The 19,785-nt window shown below is 35.5% G+C and overlaps 3 protein-coding genes across 6 annotated transcripts in view; 1 reads left to right on the top strand and 2 right to left on the bottom strand.

Moving 5' to 3' along the window:
• Positions 1-825: 825 nt before the first annotated feature.
• On the top strand, positions 826-14,103 carry LOC307173551 (uncharacterized protein). Of its 3 annotated transcripts, XM_079896749.1 has the most exons (10): positions 826-969; positions 2,796-2,930; positions 9,155-9,395; positions 10,961-11,112; positions 11,224-11,310; positions 11,498-11,580; positions 11,743-11,910; positions 12,243-12,277; positions 12,430-12,528; positions 13,042-14,103. In XM_079896749.1, the coding sequence occupies exons 5-10, from the start codon at positions 11,297-11,299 to the stop codon at positions 13,138-13,140; spliced, it is 498 nt and encodes a 165-aa protein (XP_079752875.1). In that variant the 5' UTR covers positions 826-969; positions 2,796-2,930; positions 9,155-9,395; positions 10,961-11,112; positions 11,224-11,296; the 3' UTR covers positions 13,141-14,103. The 3 variants fall into 3 exon arrangements, with proteins under 3 accessions (XP_079752875.1, XP_079752873.1, XP_079752874.1); XM_079896747.1 differs by lacking the exons at positions 826-969; positions 2,796-2,930; positions 9,155-9,395; positions 10,961-11,112; positions 11,224-11,310 and having other exon boundaries at positions 11,324-11,580; XM_079896748.1 differs by lacking the exons at positions 826-969; positions 2,796-2,930; positions 9,155-9,395; positions 10,961-11,112; positions 11,224-11,310 and having other exon boundaries at positions 11,324-11,580; positions 12,264-12,277; positions 13,042-13,395.
• Positions 2,927-9,259, bottom strand: LOC307173557 (transmembrane protein 233-like; the record flags this gene model as incomplete). The annotated part of the gene is made up of 3 exons (XM_079896757.1): positions 2,927-3,921; positions 6,444-6,578; positions 9,068-9,259. The coding sequence occupies 3 exons, from the start codon at positions 9,257-9,259 to the stop codon at positions 3,910-3,912; spliced, it is 339 nt and encodes a 112-aa protein (XP_079752883.1). The 3' UTR covers positions 2,927-3,909.
• Positions 14,040-19,785, bottom strand: part of msi1b (musashi RNA binding protein 1b) — a 20,733-nt gene continuing 14,987 nt past the window's right edge. Inside the window, exons 8-14 of one of the 2 annotated variants that reach the window (XM_079896718.1) lie at positions 18,629-18,711; positions 18,423-18,540; positions 18,140-18,220; positions 16,956-17,012; positions 16,605-16,667; positions 16,288-16,421; positions 14,040-15,397 (exon numbers count right to left, since the gene is read on the bottom strand). In XM_079896718.1, the coding sequence (XP_079752844.1) occupies positions 15,356-15,397; positions 16,288-16,421; positions 16,605-16,667; positions 16,956-17,012; positions 18,140-18,220; positions 18,423-18,540; positions 18,629-18,711 (578 nt within the window). In that variant the 3' untranslated portion in view covers positions 14,040-15,355. Of the gene's footprint in view, positions 15,398-16,287; positions 16,443-16,604; positions 16,668-16,955; positions 17,013-18,139; positions 18,221-18,422; positions 18,541-18,628; positions 18,712-19,785 lie in introns of both variants that reach the window. The other variant, XM_079896717.1, reaches the window with a different exon arrangement.

The raw sequence follows: 19,785 nt of genomic DNA, 5'->3' as shown, positions 1-19,785 counted from the left end.
TACTTGCGATTAGTAGCCTACCTGATGTTAAGTCGACAACTTTTAGCCTAAATTCATGTGCCCTCATAATCTTTAATCAAAATAACTCCCTTTTAGCCACATCTCATCTCTGATGACATGTTTACCGGCGCGAGGGCGGGACAACCTGTCACTCACATGACATCACAGCAATATATTAGCAACGATCCAATCAATTCCCAATGGACAAAATCAATTTACAGTCAAGTATATTTGGTATATTTCACAGTGTTTCCAAAAAATATATATATATTTTCTATGAAAACACATGGACGTTCCTGTGATGTATGTGTGCTATATAAGGGACTAATTTCTAAACAGACGCGAGCGAACAAAAGTCACGTTCGTACCTGGTAACCATATAACGTTACGCATGCTGATGGTTAAGTCGACGACTGAAAGGTACTGTCATTATTTATGAAAGATTGACAAGCCACATACGACAAATATATGTCCAAAACAGAAGTGTTTTGCTTAAAACTGACGTCTCAGTTAGCTAAAAGTAAGTTACAAGGCGCCAATGGACAGTTTGCGCCACACGAGTCGAACAGCAACAACAGACGCTGCAGCCAAAAATACCTTTGTATTTACATTAAATAATTCAACATGGGTTTAAAATCCATTAAAACAAGTATGTACTGAAAGTCGTTTTATAAATCCCACACTATTCACAAACAATGTATTACACGCGATTAAAGAACATAATCTTTGACCGCTGTTGTGTTTGGCAATCATCTAATGTTATTTTTGTTTAGTTTTATCAGTCTGGAGTTAGCAGCTAACTGTTACATAGCCGATTCTACAGTTGAGGAACCTATGAGTACAAAGGACGTAAAAGACTGAGATGTTGTTTCTTTGATCGTCTTTTTTTACTTTGTTGTTCCTGTTCTTGCGTGCAGGTCTCGCCTACATCAACGACCGCGGTTTATCACCGTTTCATCTCGTACTGTGGTAACTTCCCTTATCATTTAACTAACTTACCTCTGAAAACTTTATTTGCCCGTAGCCCGCGACTATTTCTTTTCATAACGCCATTTTCACATTGCCTCACAAAAAGGTTAACTGTTAAGCACACCTCTTCCGCCTGCTGTTCGAGCTCTTAACCAGTTAAACCAGTGGGAGACGACTGGGAGTGTTGTAACAGTCTGTTTATGTGTTTTTCTGTTGTAACAGATAAACTCCATACCTGTAAAGCGTTTTTCTGTTTTGTGTATTTCAAACTTTGATATAATTTATAGGCTACATATTTGTTCGATTAGTGTAGTGTAGAAATGTACAACTTGTCCATAAACTACGTAAAAAGAGATGTTTTGACTAACTCGGGCTTGTTACAATAGAAAGCGTTTTAAATGTTATGCATGACTTGTGAATTATGCTCAAATATACTTCAAATTATTATTTTATAACCCACCAGCTTCGTTTGAATTGATAAAATTTAAGTAAAAGTGGTTTAATGTTGTAGTTCAAAGCAGCACATAAAATATTGCATATTTTCATATTTGAATTATTTTGCATTAATTAAACAATATTTGTTCTATAATTATTATTATTATTTTTTTTTTAAATTGTGTTTTATATATATATATATATATATATATATATATATATATATATATATATATATATATATATATATATATATGTAAGGAATAATTGACGACAGGCCGTTGAATTATTAGAAAAATAATGCACACCCGAGGTGGTAATGCGGTCACGACGCGAAGCGGAGTGGCCGTTCACCTCGGGTGTGCATTATTTTTCTAATAATTCAACGGCCTGAAGTCAATTATTCCGCTTATACTACAGTTACCACACCTCGAAACATTGTTCAGATTATGTATTTCAAGACGTTTGTAAAGTTTTTGTCATTAAAACGCTCTTGTATGTAGGTCTAATTTCTTACGCATCTAGTCAATGCCTCCGTTGCTAATTCCAAAACGTCATTTTAGAGTTAGTAACGGAGGTTTGAGCCACTGATAGCAGAATAATGCTGGGACACACGACTAGCTGGCACATTCTCTGACTGTTTTCATCGACTGCAGCAGATTTTAAACACCGACTTTGAACACAGACTGAACGCGCTGAACACGCGTTTGGTCATGATCAGTCATAAGTATCAAATTACATTCATAACCGGCCTTAAAGTGTGTCCCCGGCTTTATGCAGTTATTAATGCAGTTATTATAGAGAGATGTTGCAAAAATGAGACAGAAAAGCATGTGCGTCAATATTATTATTTATTTATTAATTAAATTCGTTATAATTAATTTGTTCATTCATTTTTCTATTATTGACAGATGACAGTAGACTAGCCAAATAAATGAAACACAAAGCCCCTTTAACAAGACCTATCAATAATTATTTATTTGTTATATATAAAAATCCGTGCTGCAGGACTATCCATTTATTTAGCCTATTTTCTGTTTAATTTTCTATTGATTATAGATAGCCTAGGACTATATACTTTATTTATTAAAATTAAACTGCATGTTTCCATTGATTGTGAAGCTAGACATTGAAAACTGCAGATCAAGCGCATGCGGCTGCATGTTATTTCTTGTTATGAATTGTATCCTATTTTCCGTTATTACCGTTAACTACGCGAAGTGATATGGAACTGTAATGCGGTCAAGACCTGCCTGGAACTACTTTAGCTGTGCGTTTCCCTGAAAATAATGCACACCTTAGAACGTTCTTCAACCAATCAGATTCAAGCATTCAACAGCCCTGTAGTATAAATATATATATATATTATTTATTTATTTATTATTTTTTAGGGACTGTGCCAGATTGGGTGTGTCCTATGATGGAGTGAGCCAGCTGTGTTCAAGAGTCCACACATGTTCATCAGAATCTTGCCACATTCTCACGGCTGACCAGTTCCGCAGTGTCATGACATGACTGGAAATGAGGTACTGAGAGAAGTGGAACTGTATCCGCAAAGTACACTTCAATAAAAACAGACTTGGGTGGCAACAGTAGTGAGATGGACCACCAGTACATATTGGAAAAACATCAACTAAGATTGATGGCAGTGGTGACACACTGATTAGTATTACTATAATCGCCCATGTATTGAAGTACACTGAAAACTTGTCAATGAAACGCTTAGAGTAAATACTACCACTAGTATTCTATCACAGCTAGTAGTTCTTTGCTTTGATTGCTAAGACTGGAGACAAATTCTGCTATATTTAACCATAGCTGGCTATAATATTACATATCAAAATACAGGATACTCCAAACGCTGCAGATTACATTTGGTGTGAAGGAGGAGAGGGAGTGGCTATTGCACGCTATAATCCTTTATAAAACTGAGACAGACACTTGTGTATTTAGTAAATTGAGACATTTCATACATTGCACATTTATTCATATTTTCCTTATAAAATTATCATACTTTCTGTAATTTTACATTCACCTGTATAACATAACTGGTTGTTTTTTTCTGTAAAAGCATTGGTTATCTATTTGGGTGCAAGCATCCTTTTAGTATGCCATTTTTAGGACAAAAACAATGTACACCTCTAAACTACACATTTGCAACATTTGAAGTTTCATCATACTCCGTAATATACAGACTTGCAGTTGTATGCCTGCAGGAATAAACATCACTCTGATATATATTTGAGGTGGTATGAATATGAAGTGACTTTTAGTGTAAGATTTTCTGTAGTTTGGATTCTTGGCCATGCTTTGAGCAAATCAGACCCACGTATACATTCCATTTGAAAATATTAATTACTTATAAACCCGGGATGGTTCAAGCACATGGTGCCACCACAGTGAAACCATGTTTTGGGTTTGGCTCACAGTGTCCTCTGGCGTTCACTGGAACCGATCGCCATCAATTTATAGTATAGCTTTCCTGCCATACCGGTCTCTCCACCATCAGATTGCATTCTGTTTAGTTGATATAAAAAAGACCAATAAAAGAAGGAAATATTTTCTTACTAAATGAGAACTCAGTGCATAAATCACACTATTTAAAAAACAGGACATGCATATGAGAATATCATTTACAATGATAATTTAAAGGAATAGTTCACCCCAAAACAAAAAGAGTTTAATTTAGTAATCCTCATGTTGTTTCAGGCACTTATGATTTTATATCATGGAACAGAAAATCTGGTGATTAAATAGGAACGGGAGCTTTCAAGCCTAATAAACAATTCAAAAGCTCCATAAAAGTAGTCAATACGACTCTATACTGTAAGTCTTCTGAAGCCACATAACAGCTTTGTGTGATTCACTGTTTGTGAATGTAAAAGGTCAGCAAAATTTCTAAGATCAAAGTGCATGATAAATGGAGGTCTTGTCTCCCAAAAGAAAGAACCGATTCTGAACTGCAACATCGTTACTGTTTCTATCACTGTGCTGAGGAAGACTCCGGAGCTGTAGACCAATAACAACAGACTAGGTCATCTGACCAATCAGAGCAGAGTAAACCAATCACAACAGACTAGGCCATCTGACCAATCGGACCAGAATAAACCAATCACAACAGACTAGGTCATCTGACCAATCAGAGCAGAGTAAACCAATCACAACAGACTAGGCCATCTGACCAATCGGACCAGAATAAACCAATCACAACAGACTAGGCCATGTGACCAATCAGAGCAGAGTAGGCTCTCGGAATGGAGAGGTTTAGAGAGACTGAATCCTTTGTCCATCCATTTCAGATGGAAAAGAGGTGATACTGCAATGTGTATGATGAGAAAATATAATAATCAAAAAAAATATTTATCTTGGATGCATGTAAACCTGTTTTAGGAGACCTCCGAAACAAATTTAGGAACCTTTAAAATAGCATAATTGTGACACTTTAAGTTCACTGATAATCTTTCCCTCTAGTGGAATTTTACTGTAATCGGACCATCAAGTCAGTAAGTGAATTTGAGAACCAGATCAGTCGATATGTGAACAAACAGAATATGCAAAATATGATTTATCGCAATTGGCCCACTTTTACAGGTACTCACCTTGCACCATCTGTGAACCAGTGACATTGCTATCCCTTCTTCCTCTCTCAAGACCCCTTCCTCCAACTTGGTTGAGTTTAGGGCTTCTGTGGGTTATCAAATGGGCACCCCTCTTTCTTGATGTTTCGACCAATTTAAGACCATGTTGGAACCAGCATCCTAGTTGGTCAGCATCCTAGTTCGGTCAGCATCCTAGTTCCACAACCAGCATCCTAGTTCCACCCCCGCTCTCCACCTCCAAACTCAAGATGTTTTTGGCCCTTCTTGGTTGGTTCTGCCACCGCTCATTTCATTGTATCTATATCCACCGGGATGCTAGCTCGGTCTGTTTCGTGATGTTTGCTACCAGCCGCTTCCTGGCCTGGCCATCAATCCCAAGCTATCCAAGGGTCGTCCAAAGCAACTGCCCTGTGAACCCCCTGGAGCCAACCTCCGCCAGCAGGTTTCAAGCCTTCCATCCCTCCTGTTGGCACTCGAGAATCAACGCCTGATATTTCTTAAGCTTACACTTGTGTGCTACCCTGGGTACTGTAAGCTCGACAAGTACCACCTGCTTGGTACTCTTCGACCAGAGCACAATGTCAGGTCTAAGGCTATAGTGTAGATTATTTCCTCTGGGAATTTGAGCTGCTTCTTAAGGTCTGCCCACATCTCCCAGTCATTTGCCGAGGCCAGGATTCTTTACTCCTCATCTCAGTTGCCACGCTCTCTCCAGACCTAAGAAACTGAACGAAACAAGGTCCCTTACAAGTTGTCTTGGTTTCTTTCTTGCCTGCTCCACCCCAGTCAAAATTTGGTGCCGTCACCAAATTTCCCATCTGCCAAACTTGTTCTGCATGAAGAAAGGATATGCTCAATGTTAGCTGGCTTTCCACAGAGTGTGCATTTGGGGTTTTCTGCCAACTCCCATGTATGTAGGTTTGATGGAGTAGGTAGGACCTTGCAAACATGGAACACAACAAAAACTTAATCCGGTGCTCTTCCATGCTCCAGATGTCCTGCCAAGTCAGAACCCTCTCCCACACACTCTCCCACCTCATCCAGCTGCCTTGCTTATTCATCGCTGCGGACTTAACATACTGACTTTCCTCCTCTGCCTTATGGATGAACAGAATCAACTGATTCATATAAAATATTCAGCTTAAAATAATGATTTGTTAACAAGGAGCAGGTGTCAAGATTTCCATTAATTAATGATTTAAATTTTAGTCTGTTTCTCATATAAAACTATCATATGACTTAAGAAGACTTTTATAACACTATATGGTGTTTTCTGTCATTTTTTTGCCAGTCCTCATTCACATTTATTATATTTAAAAGACTAGCCAGAATATTTTTCAAAAGGTCATATGAGTAAATAATGACTGAATTATTGAGTGAACCATTCCTTTAACAAGTCACATTTATAATATACTCGAAACGTTTTGTGCAAATGAGTACCGTGGTGAAGTGTACAATACAGAAGGCAGTTATGATCAGAAGGCCAATAACTATAGAAGCCATTCCCATGTGAAGAGCCTTCCTCCCCAGCCGCTGAGCTCCTTCATAGTCTTCTGCATCGTAACTGCTTTGAGACTGAATGAGAGAGAGAAATCCTAATTGTGAAATTAACCAATTTGAAAAAATAAATTATTTCAGGATGGAAAAACTAAGATTCATTTGATCAAGTTGATACAGAAATTATGTAATGTGAAATTTGCAGCATATTTAATTTGCAGCATCAGTGGCAGGTGAAAACGAGACTTCAGCATGTGGCCCATAAAGCAGACAGCAACGAGGGGCATAGTGATGATGCCAGCATCATTTCGGCTCTCTTAATAAGATCAGACAGCAAACTGAGACTTGGGAGACACAAAATCTCATTTACTGGGATTGCAAAGTTGATTTGACATCACTAAGATGATTCACATATTAAAAATCAGACAAAGCTGGTGGTCTAAACTCATTTCTTAGACATAAACATCACTAAACTTTAGATTTATGCCAAAAACATGAAATATATAAAATTCTATTTAATGCAGTTTTAACGGATGGTTTTTAAACGATATTTAAAAGTACAAAATCTCTGCAAAAAAACAAAACAAAACAAAAAAAAAAAAACCCTGTTAACCACTTTTGGCCCTCATACAGTGTGCATAAAGCCACCAGTGTGTCAGAGGGCAGTTAAATGGGTTGCGTGATGTGCGATGCTCATTTAGTTTCTCACAGGCGGTGCGGTGGCGGCTGCAGCTGCTGCCCTGAAGTTTTACTGTGTAGCAGAGGTAGAGTCAACCTGAAACTGGTGGTGTTCTCCACAGCAAACCCCTGCACTTTACCCCTTTCAGACCCCGCAGCCTCTAGCCTGGTAGTGGCATTTGTAAAGCACAGATTGATTGCTGGATGCAGGGCAAAAGTATGACAGGAATGGGCTGCTGGTAAAAATGACTCATTTCTATGCCCATGATGTGAATGGATCACATGTATGCCACGAATCACTGTACCTTACAAAAATATACAAATTAACATATTCTACATTTATTCCCATTCTGTCTTGATCCACACCCAATTATTTATTTTACCCTATTATGTATTATTCCTTATTATAGTATTAAACCTGATAATAAAGCAATAAGCCCTAAGAAGCCAGGATTTACAGTGAATTAGACGATGCGGAGCATTTAGCTGTTCTAAATTCACTGTAAACCACAGCTTCACAGGGCTTATTGCTTTTATAAAATGGTTAGTCCATAAAAATAATAATTTTAATAACTGGTGTATGTTTGTAGAGCAATTTACAATGGCTCTGAACACGGCAGAGTTACGCACCAGTTAGAATCAAGGACTATCTGTTTTATAATCATGAATTATTAATTAAAAATAGTACGGTTGTCATTAGACTAATCAAAAACCAAGCATGATTAATCTGATTCTTTTTTCAGTTAAATTTCTGTTTTTCACCCCCAGTAACAATTGATACTGATTTAAAAACTCATAAACATATAATTTCATAAAATAATATATTATATAACATTGAAATAATTTATTTTTATTAACATATATATGGTAATAATAAAAATAAAATATTTCAAATAATGTATTTTTTTAATAAATAAAATATTATTGTGTATATATATAGTGTGTATACTGTATATATAGTGTGTTTTATATATATATAAAACATTGAAATAGTTTTTTAGTACAATATATATTAATAAAATAATACATGTATTTTTGAATAAATAAGTAAAAATGAAATGTAATAAAATAAAATATTATTTTATATATATACATACATATATATATATATATATATATATATATATATATATATATATATATATATATATATATATATATATATATATATATATATATGTTGTATTGTATTATACATAATGTACTGTTACATAATATATAATATTAATGTACTTTCATGAGAATGAGAAACCCTATTCTATATAATATTCAGTAAATGCATTGCAAAAATAGCATGTATTGACATTTTACTGCAACTGTTACTGCATCTCTCATTCTGAGGTCAAGGTGTGACAAGTCAGGTAGAAAACCACTGAAAAAACTTTCCTGTTTATCACCAGAATAGGCCTAAGCATTGGTGGAGAACAAAAGCCTGTGAAAGTTCATCATAATCATATCCACCTTTCACGTGCCTTGTGCAAGTGAGCACATCTGCAGGCTGCCGTGTGAATGTTCGAGTAGGGTAAAGGGTGAGAGACGTGTGAGAGTGTATGCAGACTTGCTTGCATGTGTGGGAGGGCTAAAAAGTTAACTGCACAGATACTTGAGGCCTATCTATTTATAACACTTATATGTCTATCTGGACCATAAGAACATTAGGTTTAGTCAGATTTCAAAGCCACACATATAACACACTGCTAAATAAACCCAGAATAAACATACCTTTTAAGAAAAACACTCTCTATAACGTATGACCAAAACTCTGTAGAAACACTGTACGTTTTGATATATAACCTCAATTAAGATTTTGATTTAATAAAGCACCATATGAATGTGCAACTCTCCAGTTACATACAGAATAAAAAAAAAAAATAGTGTTTTCTACTCACCATCAGAGAAAAAACCAACGCCACAATGTTAATAGGCCATGCCGGACAAAAACAAGTGAAAATAGTCAAAAAAATGTAATTTTTCAGCGGTGGTGCCTCTTGAGCCTCAGCACTCCTTCCCAAACTGTGGTCGGAACTTCCATCGATAGAGCAGCTTGTCTTTCCATCCGACCGGTGAAGACCAGGACTCATGACGCAAGAGTTATGAAGGAGCAGGAGATGGTGAGAACATTTACAAGAGAAGATCAGGAAACTGAATGGAAGACTGGAGGAGAAACAAGAAGGCAAGAGCTCATGAAGACACTCATGGGGGATGTCAGATGATTGGGTAAGTGTGAAATGCGATGGATGAGAAGTTGAGTGAGTCAGAGATGGCTTATGACCTAATTACCAACCGGGCTGAACACTATCCCACTTCAGAGAGGGAGAGAGAGAGAATGTGTGCGGGACGTTGAAGCAATGTAAGATGTAAGAGGAGAGGCAAGAGGAGGAAAATAAGTCTGTCTACTTGCCCATATTACCATTATCTGTCAAAGGGAGAAGGGAGTGTTAAAGTTACAACTGATACAGCCATATGGATAATGGCCCCAAAATCACATTACTAGGCTGTCAAGAAATGCACGCTGGCAATTTTCCCACGGTTTTTGCGTAGTACTGTAAGCCAGGAGAGCGAAAACAGCGCTGCATAAGGGCAAAAAACTGCATTGCACATTACAGATGCACAGTAGTGATAAAATATAAATAAATGGACAAATCTTGTGTCCTTTTTACATGTCACATTTACTTACAGTCAATTATGCATAATTACATGCAACTAACCATAAACCAAACGTATCCGTATAATTCTATCCCTAACCCTGTAGTAAGTACATGTTAATTAATATTACTCAATACTGAAAAAGGCCATAATAAAATAGTGGGTAACACTTTATTTTACAGTGTCCTTGTTACATATGTTACATGTACTTATCATAGTAATAACTAAATTATGCAAAATTACATGCAGCTAACCCTCAACCAAATCCTAATCCTACCCTAACCCTGTAAGAAGGCCCTACATGTAGTTACTTAATATTACTCAAATATATAATTACACTGTAACAATGACACCTTAAAATAAATTGTAACCAAATAGTGTAACAAAATCTTCTTAAAGTATGCCTATTCTTATAAATTTACTGTTTATATTAATGTTCTTTCCTTGTGCTTTAAAAATATAAAGTGATGCAATCATCAAGTAAAATGTAACATAATCTTTATACCTTGCACATCTTAATAATTATTTAAAAAAAGAGATAATATATATGTATGTATGTATGCATATATATATATAGGGGTGTAACAATATACTGTGTCACAATATATTGCAATACAAAAATGTAACAATTGTGTATAGTTCACCCAAATATAAAATTTGTGTGAGGAAAAAATTCAAGTTTTCCGAGTTTTAGTGTCAGTACTACATTAAACTGCTATATATATAATGTTGAATATAATGTATAATAATGCAATGGGGGAATATTTGTGGGTCCTGATAATGCCAAATGTCTTATGTTACCAGTAAAAAGTGGCCTACATTATTTTAAATATATCTAGTCAGTGTCAGAGTGCAAGCATATTCATCTAAAATAATTCTGTATTTTCAGCTTCAGAATCATGATCTTCAGAGTCATTATTGTACATCTTAAAATGAATCCTAAAATTAATTTTAATGCAGAAATTAAAATCATGCTCATCATAGAAGAGGTGCATTGAAGTTGTTGCATGTATGCATTGCATTTTAATGCATTTATGAATTAATTAATAGATTTGCTAAATGAGTAATCTGACAAAAATGAGTGTCACGGAGTGGCCTTGTCTGTGGGTGTCACTGGAGCGTGTGAGTTTATGCAGATAAGGTGATGCTTTAAGACTGCAGGATACACCACACAGGAAAAATGAAAAACACCTGCCACTGCTAACGTGAGAAACCCGCTGTCTCTGCACTTTAGATGAAATGACACGCACCAGTCTCTCTGCTCTCTTCGCAACCATCTGGTTCACAGGTAATATCATCGGTTTTCCTCCTCGATAACACTACTTATATCGACATGATGTCAATAGCTTGATGAAATTAAAATAATTTAATACTTTGCTTTTTTGCTACTTTCTCACAGGTCTCGTCACTGGAGATGTAAATTTGTCAAATGTTGCAGGCATATCTGTGTGGCAAAAACCTGAGACAATACAATGGAAAGGCACAAGTGAAAACATCACCTGTCACATTAAAGTTCATTCACAAGCTAAAAGAATATGGGTTAAGTGGTTGCAAGATAATCAAACTGAAATGAAGAGTGAAACAATTACAATGTCTGAAAATCGATCATCTGTATCTGGAGATGTGTTTATTAACGCATCGCTGGACCTGCTGTCAATACCTCTAAATCATAGTGGCAAGTATTACTGCAAAGCATGGGTGGATTTACCTAAACTTGGACTCACTGAATATGGAAATGGGACGCATGTATATGTGGGTGAGCTTTATTTTTTACTCTTTTTAAAATGTTCATTCTATTCTGTTTAAAGACTGATAATATCATGCACACATTGCATGTAACAGTATGCACTCAACACAGTTTTTCAGTGCTTAAAAAGTCTCATGAACAATCCAAATGATAAACATTTATACTTTGCAGTGCCTAATTCAAATGTGCCTAATTCAACAACTGTGACAGCACCAACTTCCACATCTGTGACTGTGACAGCAAACCCCTATAATAAGGACACAGTTATGTGGTCATTGGGATTGGGTTGTGTCTTTCTATTCATCAGCATTGCCTATGTTATTCACATGCATTATAAAGGTAAACAAATTGTGAAATTTCTTTAAAAATTCATGTTTATGGGTTGATCGCAATGTGCTTCAGATTAAAAGTAGCTACAATCAACTTGGATGTATAAGTCATTTCAACTTAAATTGCATTAAACTAACTTAAAAAAACAAGTTGAATCTTGTAAAAAATTGCTTAATTTATTTTGATGAGTTAAAGCAATGTAAAAACATATGTTGTCATAACTTTTTTATCATATAATTTATCACAGTGTACTGATAGAATACTATCAGTTTTTTAAATAAACAAAATTCAAGTGACTGTAACGTTTAACAGGCTTTTTTTTTATTTTATTTTTTTACTAGGACACTGTATAAAACCTAAAGCAAAAGAAGGCATAGTGAGTAACATTTATTTATTTTTATTTTATTTTATTGTGAATATTGGCAGAGCTTAATCTTTCAGAAGATTAAGTGTCTTTCAGAAATCTTTCAGTGTCTTTCAGAAAAGTAATACAGTACTTTTTAAAATAAATTATTATTTCACTCTCAGGTTGATGCTACCCGTGGATCACCCTCCCCTGAAACTCAGGACACTGTTGTTTATGCAGCATTAAACATTCCTCGGGACAGTGTGAAATCAAGAAATGAGGTAAATAGTGCCCATCAAGAGCGATGCTTACATGTTTGCAGTTGTCACTTTGTCATATATGTGACCCTGGATCACAAAACCAGTCACAAGTAGCATGGGTATATTTGTGGCAATAGCCAACAATACATTGTATGGGTCAAAATTATCGATGTTTCTTTTATGCCAAAAATCATTAGGATATTAAGTAAAGATCATGTTTCATGAAGATATTTTGTAAATTTCCTACCGTAAATATATAAAACATTTATTTTTGTGAGTGAATGCAGCACAATCGCGAACATAAATGGACAACTTTTTGGCACCCTCAGATTCCAGATGTTCAAATAATTGTATCCCGGCCAAATATTGTAAACCATACATCAATGGAAAGCTTATTTATTCAGTTTTCATATGATGTATACATCTCAATTTCAAAATTGTGACCCATGGTTTTGTGGTCCAGGGTCACATATCATATATGTGCATTATATATCCAGATGGAATTATTATGTCATGTTATAACTTGTCTTACAGAACAGTGCAGCTCTGGCACTCTCTTCAGAGACCTGCACAGAGGACTCAGTGACATACTCTGAGGTCCGGATAAAGAAAGGACCAAAGGATGAAGGTTGAGCACTGTAATCTCTTTTGCCTTGGATACGGGACAGGGTGTTTTAATGGGACTTTAAGCTTCTTGTCCTGTTTGATTTTGTCAAGGTATTGCTGTAAATACTATAAATGTTGATATAGTTTTCAATGGATTGTTTTTCTTCATGTAATACTCATGAAGGCTTAATTATTAAGTGCTGTTGTTAAGGCTCACATTTGAGTCTGTTTGTGCTCAAGGTAAATGTCTATATTTAAGATACAATTATACAAACATCTGATAAAACCTTCAAATACTTTTTCTTGTTTTTTCAGTGATCAGGTTAGACTTCTTTAAAAGGACTAAAAACTAGGACTTTAAAACTAGCTTTAAGTGCACTGAAAATAAACTTTCAAAAAGATATATATTTATATAGGAATTAGCCTGCAGTTTTTAAACTAGCAAAAACTGTTTAGTTTCCTAGTTTTTGTAGCAATAAGCATACATGAAGATTACAAGAACTGTTAATTGACATAACATAGATGTTTATCGTAAAAGACTGATGTGTTACCGCCTACACATCCCCAGAAGCTTAGCGGTAAAAGCCCTAATCATATGACGTGCTTCAACAATAAGATAATGCTGTTTCATCCTGACAGATATCTTTAGTTTCATTGTATTTTCACAAGTGTCGCATAAATACAGATTTCTATGCGGGGGTGTTCAGTGAGCGCTTTCAGAAGATAGAGATTCAATAGCAGACTGTAGGCGATTTGACAAGCCCCGAAGCCATTAAAAAAAGACTAACATTAACAGGCAACGTCTGGCATGAAGTGAGTCATGCGTGCAGTGTTTAACCCTGTAGGAGTTCTGAAATTTGAAATAATTGAATTGCCATTTCCAAATATACTTTTTTATTTTATTTTTTATTTCATTTTTTTTAGAGAGGGTCAAGCTTCAAACAAGAAACATTAAAACTTTCAATTATTAACAGCCATCCTGTTTACTTCATAAAAAGTGTTATTAGTGTTGCTTTTTTTTTAAAACCAGTACCAGAATCTTCATTTAATTGAAGTATATTCATATTCAAATTATTACAAGACTTTAAACCTCTAAAAGAGATTAATGGAATTGTGTTACGAATATAAACTTGGTAAAAGCAATGTAACAGCGTGGAAATAGGGGTTACAATTCACATTTTAAATCATCTTACCGAAGATAATACATTAGATCATGACAGCATCAGACATGCATTCGCTCTCTAACACACACACACACACACACACACACACACACACACACACACACACACACACACACACACACACACACACACACACACACACACACACACACACAATAGTAGCATCATTCACATTGCCTTCTGTCAACAAAAAACACAAAATAAAACAGTTCAAGTTCATCAAATCATGGAGAAGAAAAAAAAAAACGAAACATTTTTGGACATAAAGAATACCATGCGTTCGCGTTCTCGAGTGTAAAAAAAAACTCTTAATCACGCTGATAGATCTCACCAGATCAAAAAGACAGTATATACAATATTTTACACAAACAAGGTCAAATCTAAGTCTGAGAAATATGTTCTCCTTGTAATTACTGCTATTTTCATGATCAGTGTAATAAATCCAGTTGCAAAACTAACAAAATATACATTTTGATGTCCCATCACACTATATTCTTCAGTAGAAAATGTACCAAATGCATCTGAAAGTGATTTAGTCTTTTAAATACACTACAAAGATCCACATAGATTTGACACAGATTATTGCTCTTATAAGAACTGAAAAGACTTTTCTACAATTACAAGCCTACATGTACATAATCATCAGAAAAAGACAAAACTTTAAACAAGAACTGAGAGAGAGAGAGAGAAAAGAAACTAAGACAAAAATACACTTAAGTTGTTAGCATTTTAAACTGAGAAATAAACTAATTATTTACAGGTTTAGCTCTATATAAGAGGAGCAGGAGGTTAGTTAGACTGATATGACAGTAATTCATAAAACAGGAAATATGTCACATCACATTATTAGTGTTGTAGCCACCATTCCATCAGCTTAGGGCTGATTCATCTCATCCAAAACCATTTAATGACAGAGAGCTTGATAAAATAACAATAAAACCCTGCGGCACGTAGAGTGCATCCATTATATTCGATTGAGATCACATACTTTAAAAATCCTTCCTTTTGATGTAGGGAAGACGTCCGAATGATGAATACTGTTGTACCTGTCACTCATTTCAATGGTAGCCGTTAGTAAATGCCGTAGCAATCAGAGGGCCCTGTGAAGGTAAAAATAAAGCATTGTAATTGAAAAGACACAAATGATTTATTAAATTCATCGTGTGCATCAGATGTTCTCCATCAATGATGTGACACTTGTTTTTTAAACTCAAAAATAAATACATTAAAAAAAAAAAAAAATTCAATGACTTGAACACACGTCTATTACTATCAATTTTTTTTGTATGAATTATTATTATTATTATAAAAAAAATTTTAATAGATAACAATAATTATTTCTTAAAAAAAGAAAAGGAAAAAAGACTGCCTACTGTTTATTAATATTTGAAAATACGCCCTGCAGACACTCATGACTGTTTCAGGGTCAATAATTTGACCTTTTTCACATGGCAAGGTTAGTTCAGGTTGAAAAATGTCATGTGGTGTGACTCGCCAAAAACGTAATATTTAAGAATGAATATCATGATGCACTGCATGTTTTCAAAGTAAGATAAATGCTTTACGTTTTACTTGATGGACGTTTTACAATGTCTTTTTTTAAACCATATGAAACCAATATGAATACAAAAATAACATTTCTACATTTTTCTTTTCACTTTGTCGACAGCGTTATTTGAGTATTTTATTTGATTATTTGTTAATATTTTGAATTCATTTTTATTTTTATATTTTCAGTTTACATTTTAATTGTAGTTTGTTTTAGTAATTTTATGTGCTTTTTCCATTTCCATTTTCCATTATTTGTAATTATTTTTTTGTCATTTTAGTACTTATTTTATTTCAGGTCATTCCCAAAGTGACATTTCTAATTTTCCATTGACATTTTTTTTTATTTAAGTTTTTCATGTAATATTTGCATTTATTTTATTCCAATGACTTTTCTAATAGTTTTAATTAACAGTAACAACACTGCATTTGACTGGCTCACCCCAAGGCTGTGGCTGAATCCAGTGCTTGGAGCGGGACTTGCGGCGCTGATATAGCTACTGACAGTTGAGTCCTGATTGGCCGCTCCATACAGGTCTGCCATCGGCCCAGGGCTGCTGGTACCTAAAAATCCACCTGAGCGAGAAGGAGTTGAGCCTACAATAGAAATCGATATTCCAAAATATCTCAATCACTTTTCATGAACAGGAAATCTTATAGATATATAGGTCAGCCGGATAGCGAAAAGGCGCATTGGGGTGGGTGCGCTTATTTCCTGAGAATGGGTCATGTGTAGGATGTAAAATAAAAATCTCGCACCTCTGACCACAGCTGCTGCTGCGGCGGCTGCCGCCATGGGGTTGTACGCCGTCAGAGGAATGGCTACAACAACATACGCATGCAAGCAGAACGAGCAAACAAACAGGAAAGAGAACTCAATCAGTATCAAGCCGAAACCAATGGGAAAAGTGCTTGCATCATACAGAGTAAGATATGATGGTCTGATAATGTGTGGTAACGCCCGAGTAAGCTTTTAAGCAGGATTTCCTGGCTGGTGGTGGTGTTACTGCGTAAACTTACAGCACTCAAATCACACTTTGTTGCGTGCTGGAATACGGTGAGTGGGTACCATGTGCAATAGCTGCTTGTAAAGCTCTTAGAGGGACTAACCTGTGAGCTCAGGGGGGTGGGGTGATGTCAGAAGGGGGGTCCTCTCTAAGTGGAATTCTAGAATAGAGATAAACACAGAAAGCCGTTTAAACATACACACCAGTGCTGTTCAGACTACACACATGGAGAAGCACTACAGGGCCTATGGCAGCAACAATGAGTGGCAAGACATGCAAGCGTACAAGTTAGTGCACATAGAAAGATAGTCTCAGATCGCCTCTGAGATTTACAAGCAGCCCTGATTCACTGTGAGTTTGTTTAAATCACTGATTTAAATGCTGTTGCAAAACTGTGATTTATGACAATATACACTACCGTTTTATTAATACTTTTATTCAGCAAGGATGCATTAAATGGATCAAAAGTGACAGTAAACATTTATAATGTTATATTAAAAATATTAAATATAATATGGTTGGAATATTTCCATTTCAATAAATCATGTTCTTTTGAACTTTCTTTTCATCAGAGAAGCCTGAAAAAAATCAGTTTCCACAAAAATATTAAGCAGCACAACCATTTTTGACATTGATAATAAGAAATGTTTCTTGAGCATTAAATGAGCATTTTAGAATGATTTCTGAAGGATCATGCGACTCTGAATATGCTGAAAATTCTGCTTTGTCATCATAACATTTTAAAATATATTCAAGTTGAAAACCGTTCCTGGAAAACATATTGGAAAAATATTCCACAATTTTACTGTTTTTACAGCATTTTTGATCAAAGAAATGCAACCTTGGGAGGAGACTTCTTTCAGAAATACAAAAATATACATATATATAATCTAACACATGTGGTGTTTTTACACATAATATCTGATCACAAAATGGGAAATATATATTTTTTATTACAATTAGTATATTCTTGCATTTGCAAATTGTGTGACATCAAATGCTTTACCAATACCGCATGTTCACAAGCATATTTTGCAACTAGTTAGTTATGTTACCTAGTGTTGGCAACAACCTACCATTACATAATGCTCACTGAATCGAGTATATGCAATTATACACTGACAATCAATCACTTTCTGGTTCAAAAACCCAATATTTGATTTGCTAAATACCTGAGTGTCTAAAGATTCATTCCAGGAAAGAGTTAATACACATGAACCAATGTGTGAAAAAGTGTACGGAGACACTGATACAGTATTACAGCATGAGCCAGACATTGAGTCTTACCAGGGAACTGATATGTGTATCCTGGTGTGAGACTAGTATAGCTGCGACCAGCATATGTTGCTGCCTGGAACCCTGGATACCCTGGGGGAAAAAAATGACACTCATCAAATCATATTAATTTAATATTGATCAATGTAGTAGAAAGAAAGTATACAATTTGTGTATTCAGTATGAATTCTTGGACCAGTACAGGTTGCACTTTTCACTCTTAACAGCAGAGGGCAGAAGAGTCCACACTATACTTTTCATTACTTGGAGCCCTAATCATCCATGCCACTCTTACCCAGCATTCCTATGCCAAGCATGAAGGCGTCCATCCCATAGGGCATGACACGAGCACGACCTCTTGAAGAGCCTGTGGGTGACATCACTTCCTTGGGTTGGGCTTTCTTGCACTCCACCTGTGATTGAAAAGGGAAGATATCAGTCAGGTAAACATAAGTTTGAACTTTTTCACTTTGAAAAGTGTCTCAGAATAAGAACTCTCACCATTTTGTTGTTGATCTCGTGGAAGTGGATCTCACAGACTTTCTCCACTACATCTTCATTCTCAAATGTCACAAATCCAAACCCTGCGGGAAGAAAGAGTCCAGACACTCAGACCGCAGTTTACATTTGGATTTCCACTTTAGCCGTCATTATAAACAATGTCTACAGTTCATATACTTCAGTTCAACTTCAGGTGAGAAGTACGGATGCCAAACTGGCAAAGAAAAGCCAAAAAAAAACAAAAACAAAAAAAAATCTACTTCTAAATCTAAAATCTGCTAAATCTTTTTGGACATGTATCAAGGGAGTACCATAGTATACATCACCTATCACCATCTGATACAGTCACTGTACTTTTTAATTAGGGATAAAGTGGGGTCCAAAAGTCTGAGACCACATATTACAAGTGATTACAGTTTATAAAGTTATAGTTATGTATATTTTTCTTATTTTTCTTCGCTTCAGAAGGCCTTTACTAACCCCCTGAAGCAGTGTGGATAACTTCTATGATGGACGGATACGCTTGAAAATCTCAGTTACTATTCACTCCAATTATAAAGCTTGGAAGAGTCAGCATATTTTTGAATATAACTCTGTGTTTGTCTGAAATACGAAAGTCATATACACATATGATGGCTTCAGGGTGAGTACATTATGGGATAATTTTCTAACTAACTAAATCTTTAAATATTTGACCTCAAAACATTTCCTTGTTGTAAAATGTCAAAATAAAATTTTCCCACTTCATATTCACATTTAAATGATCCAAGATTGTGGTCCCAGATTTTTGGACTCCAACAAGTATTTGTAAAAATTAATTTCATGTGCTCTTTCCGCATGCCTGTAACTTCTCCATTTTGAGGTTGAATGTTTGTGAATGTGATTGTCCTTAAGGTCCAACCTTAATACTGTAATTATACAGATTTCCTGTGACCTGTATTCTATTTTAAACCTTAGCGGTCACACACGTGTCCACTTTGTCTCCGTAAACAGTGCTAGATTTTCTCAACAAAAAGATATGCAGCTACATTTTTTTCCAGCAAAAACTTGCTTCTCTCTTCTCAAGTGCTGCTCTCGTCCCCTGTCTGTGTCTCCATGTGTCTCATCTCCTCCACCTCTCCGCTGGGTTGAAAGGCTGCGGTAAAGCCATGCAAGCT

The sequence above is a fragment of the Squalius cephalus genome (genome assembly GCF_949319135.1).
Source record: "Squalius cephalus genome assembly, chromosome: 16".
NCBI lineage: Eukaryota > Metazoa > Chordata > Actinopteri > Cypriniformes > Leuciscidae > Squalius > Squalius cephalus.
Note: the sequence above shows the minus strand (reverse complement) of the source record. Positions and strands in the feature narration are given on the sequence as shown.

What these genes read in the sequence shown, in the direction of transcription:
- LOC307173551 (XM_079896747.1), top strand. Translation starts at nt 11,394, where the DNA reads ATGAAGAGTGAAACAATTACAATGTCTGAAAATCGATCATCTGTATCT. An exon ending in TATTCACATGCATTATAAAG is followed by an intron (nt 11,911 to 12,242) that starts GTAAACAAATTG and finishes TTTTTTTACTAG; the next exon opens with GACACTGTATAAAACCTAAA. An exon ending in CTAAAGCAAAAGAAGGCATA is followed by an intron (nt 12,278 to 12,429) that starts GTGAGTAACATT and finishes TTTCACTCTCAG; the next exon opens with GTTGATGCTACCCGTGGATC.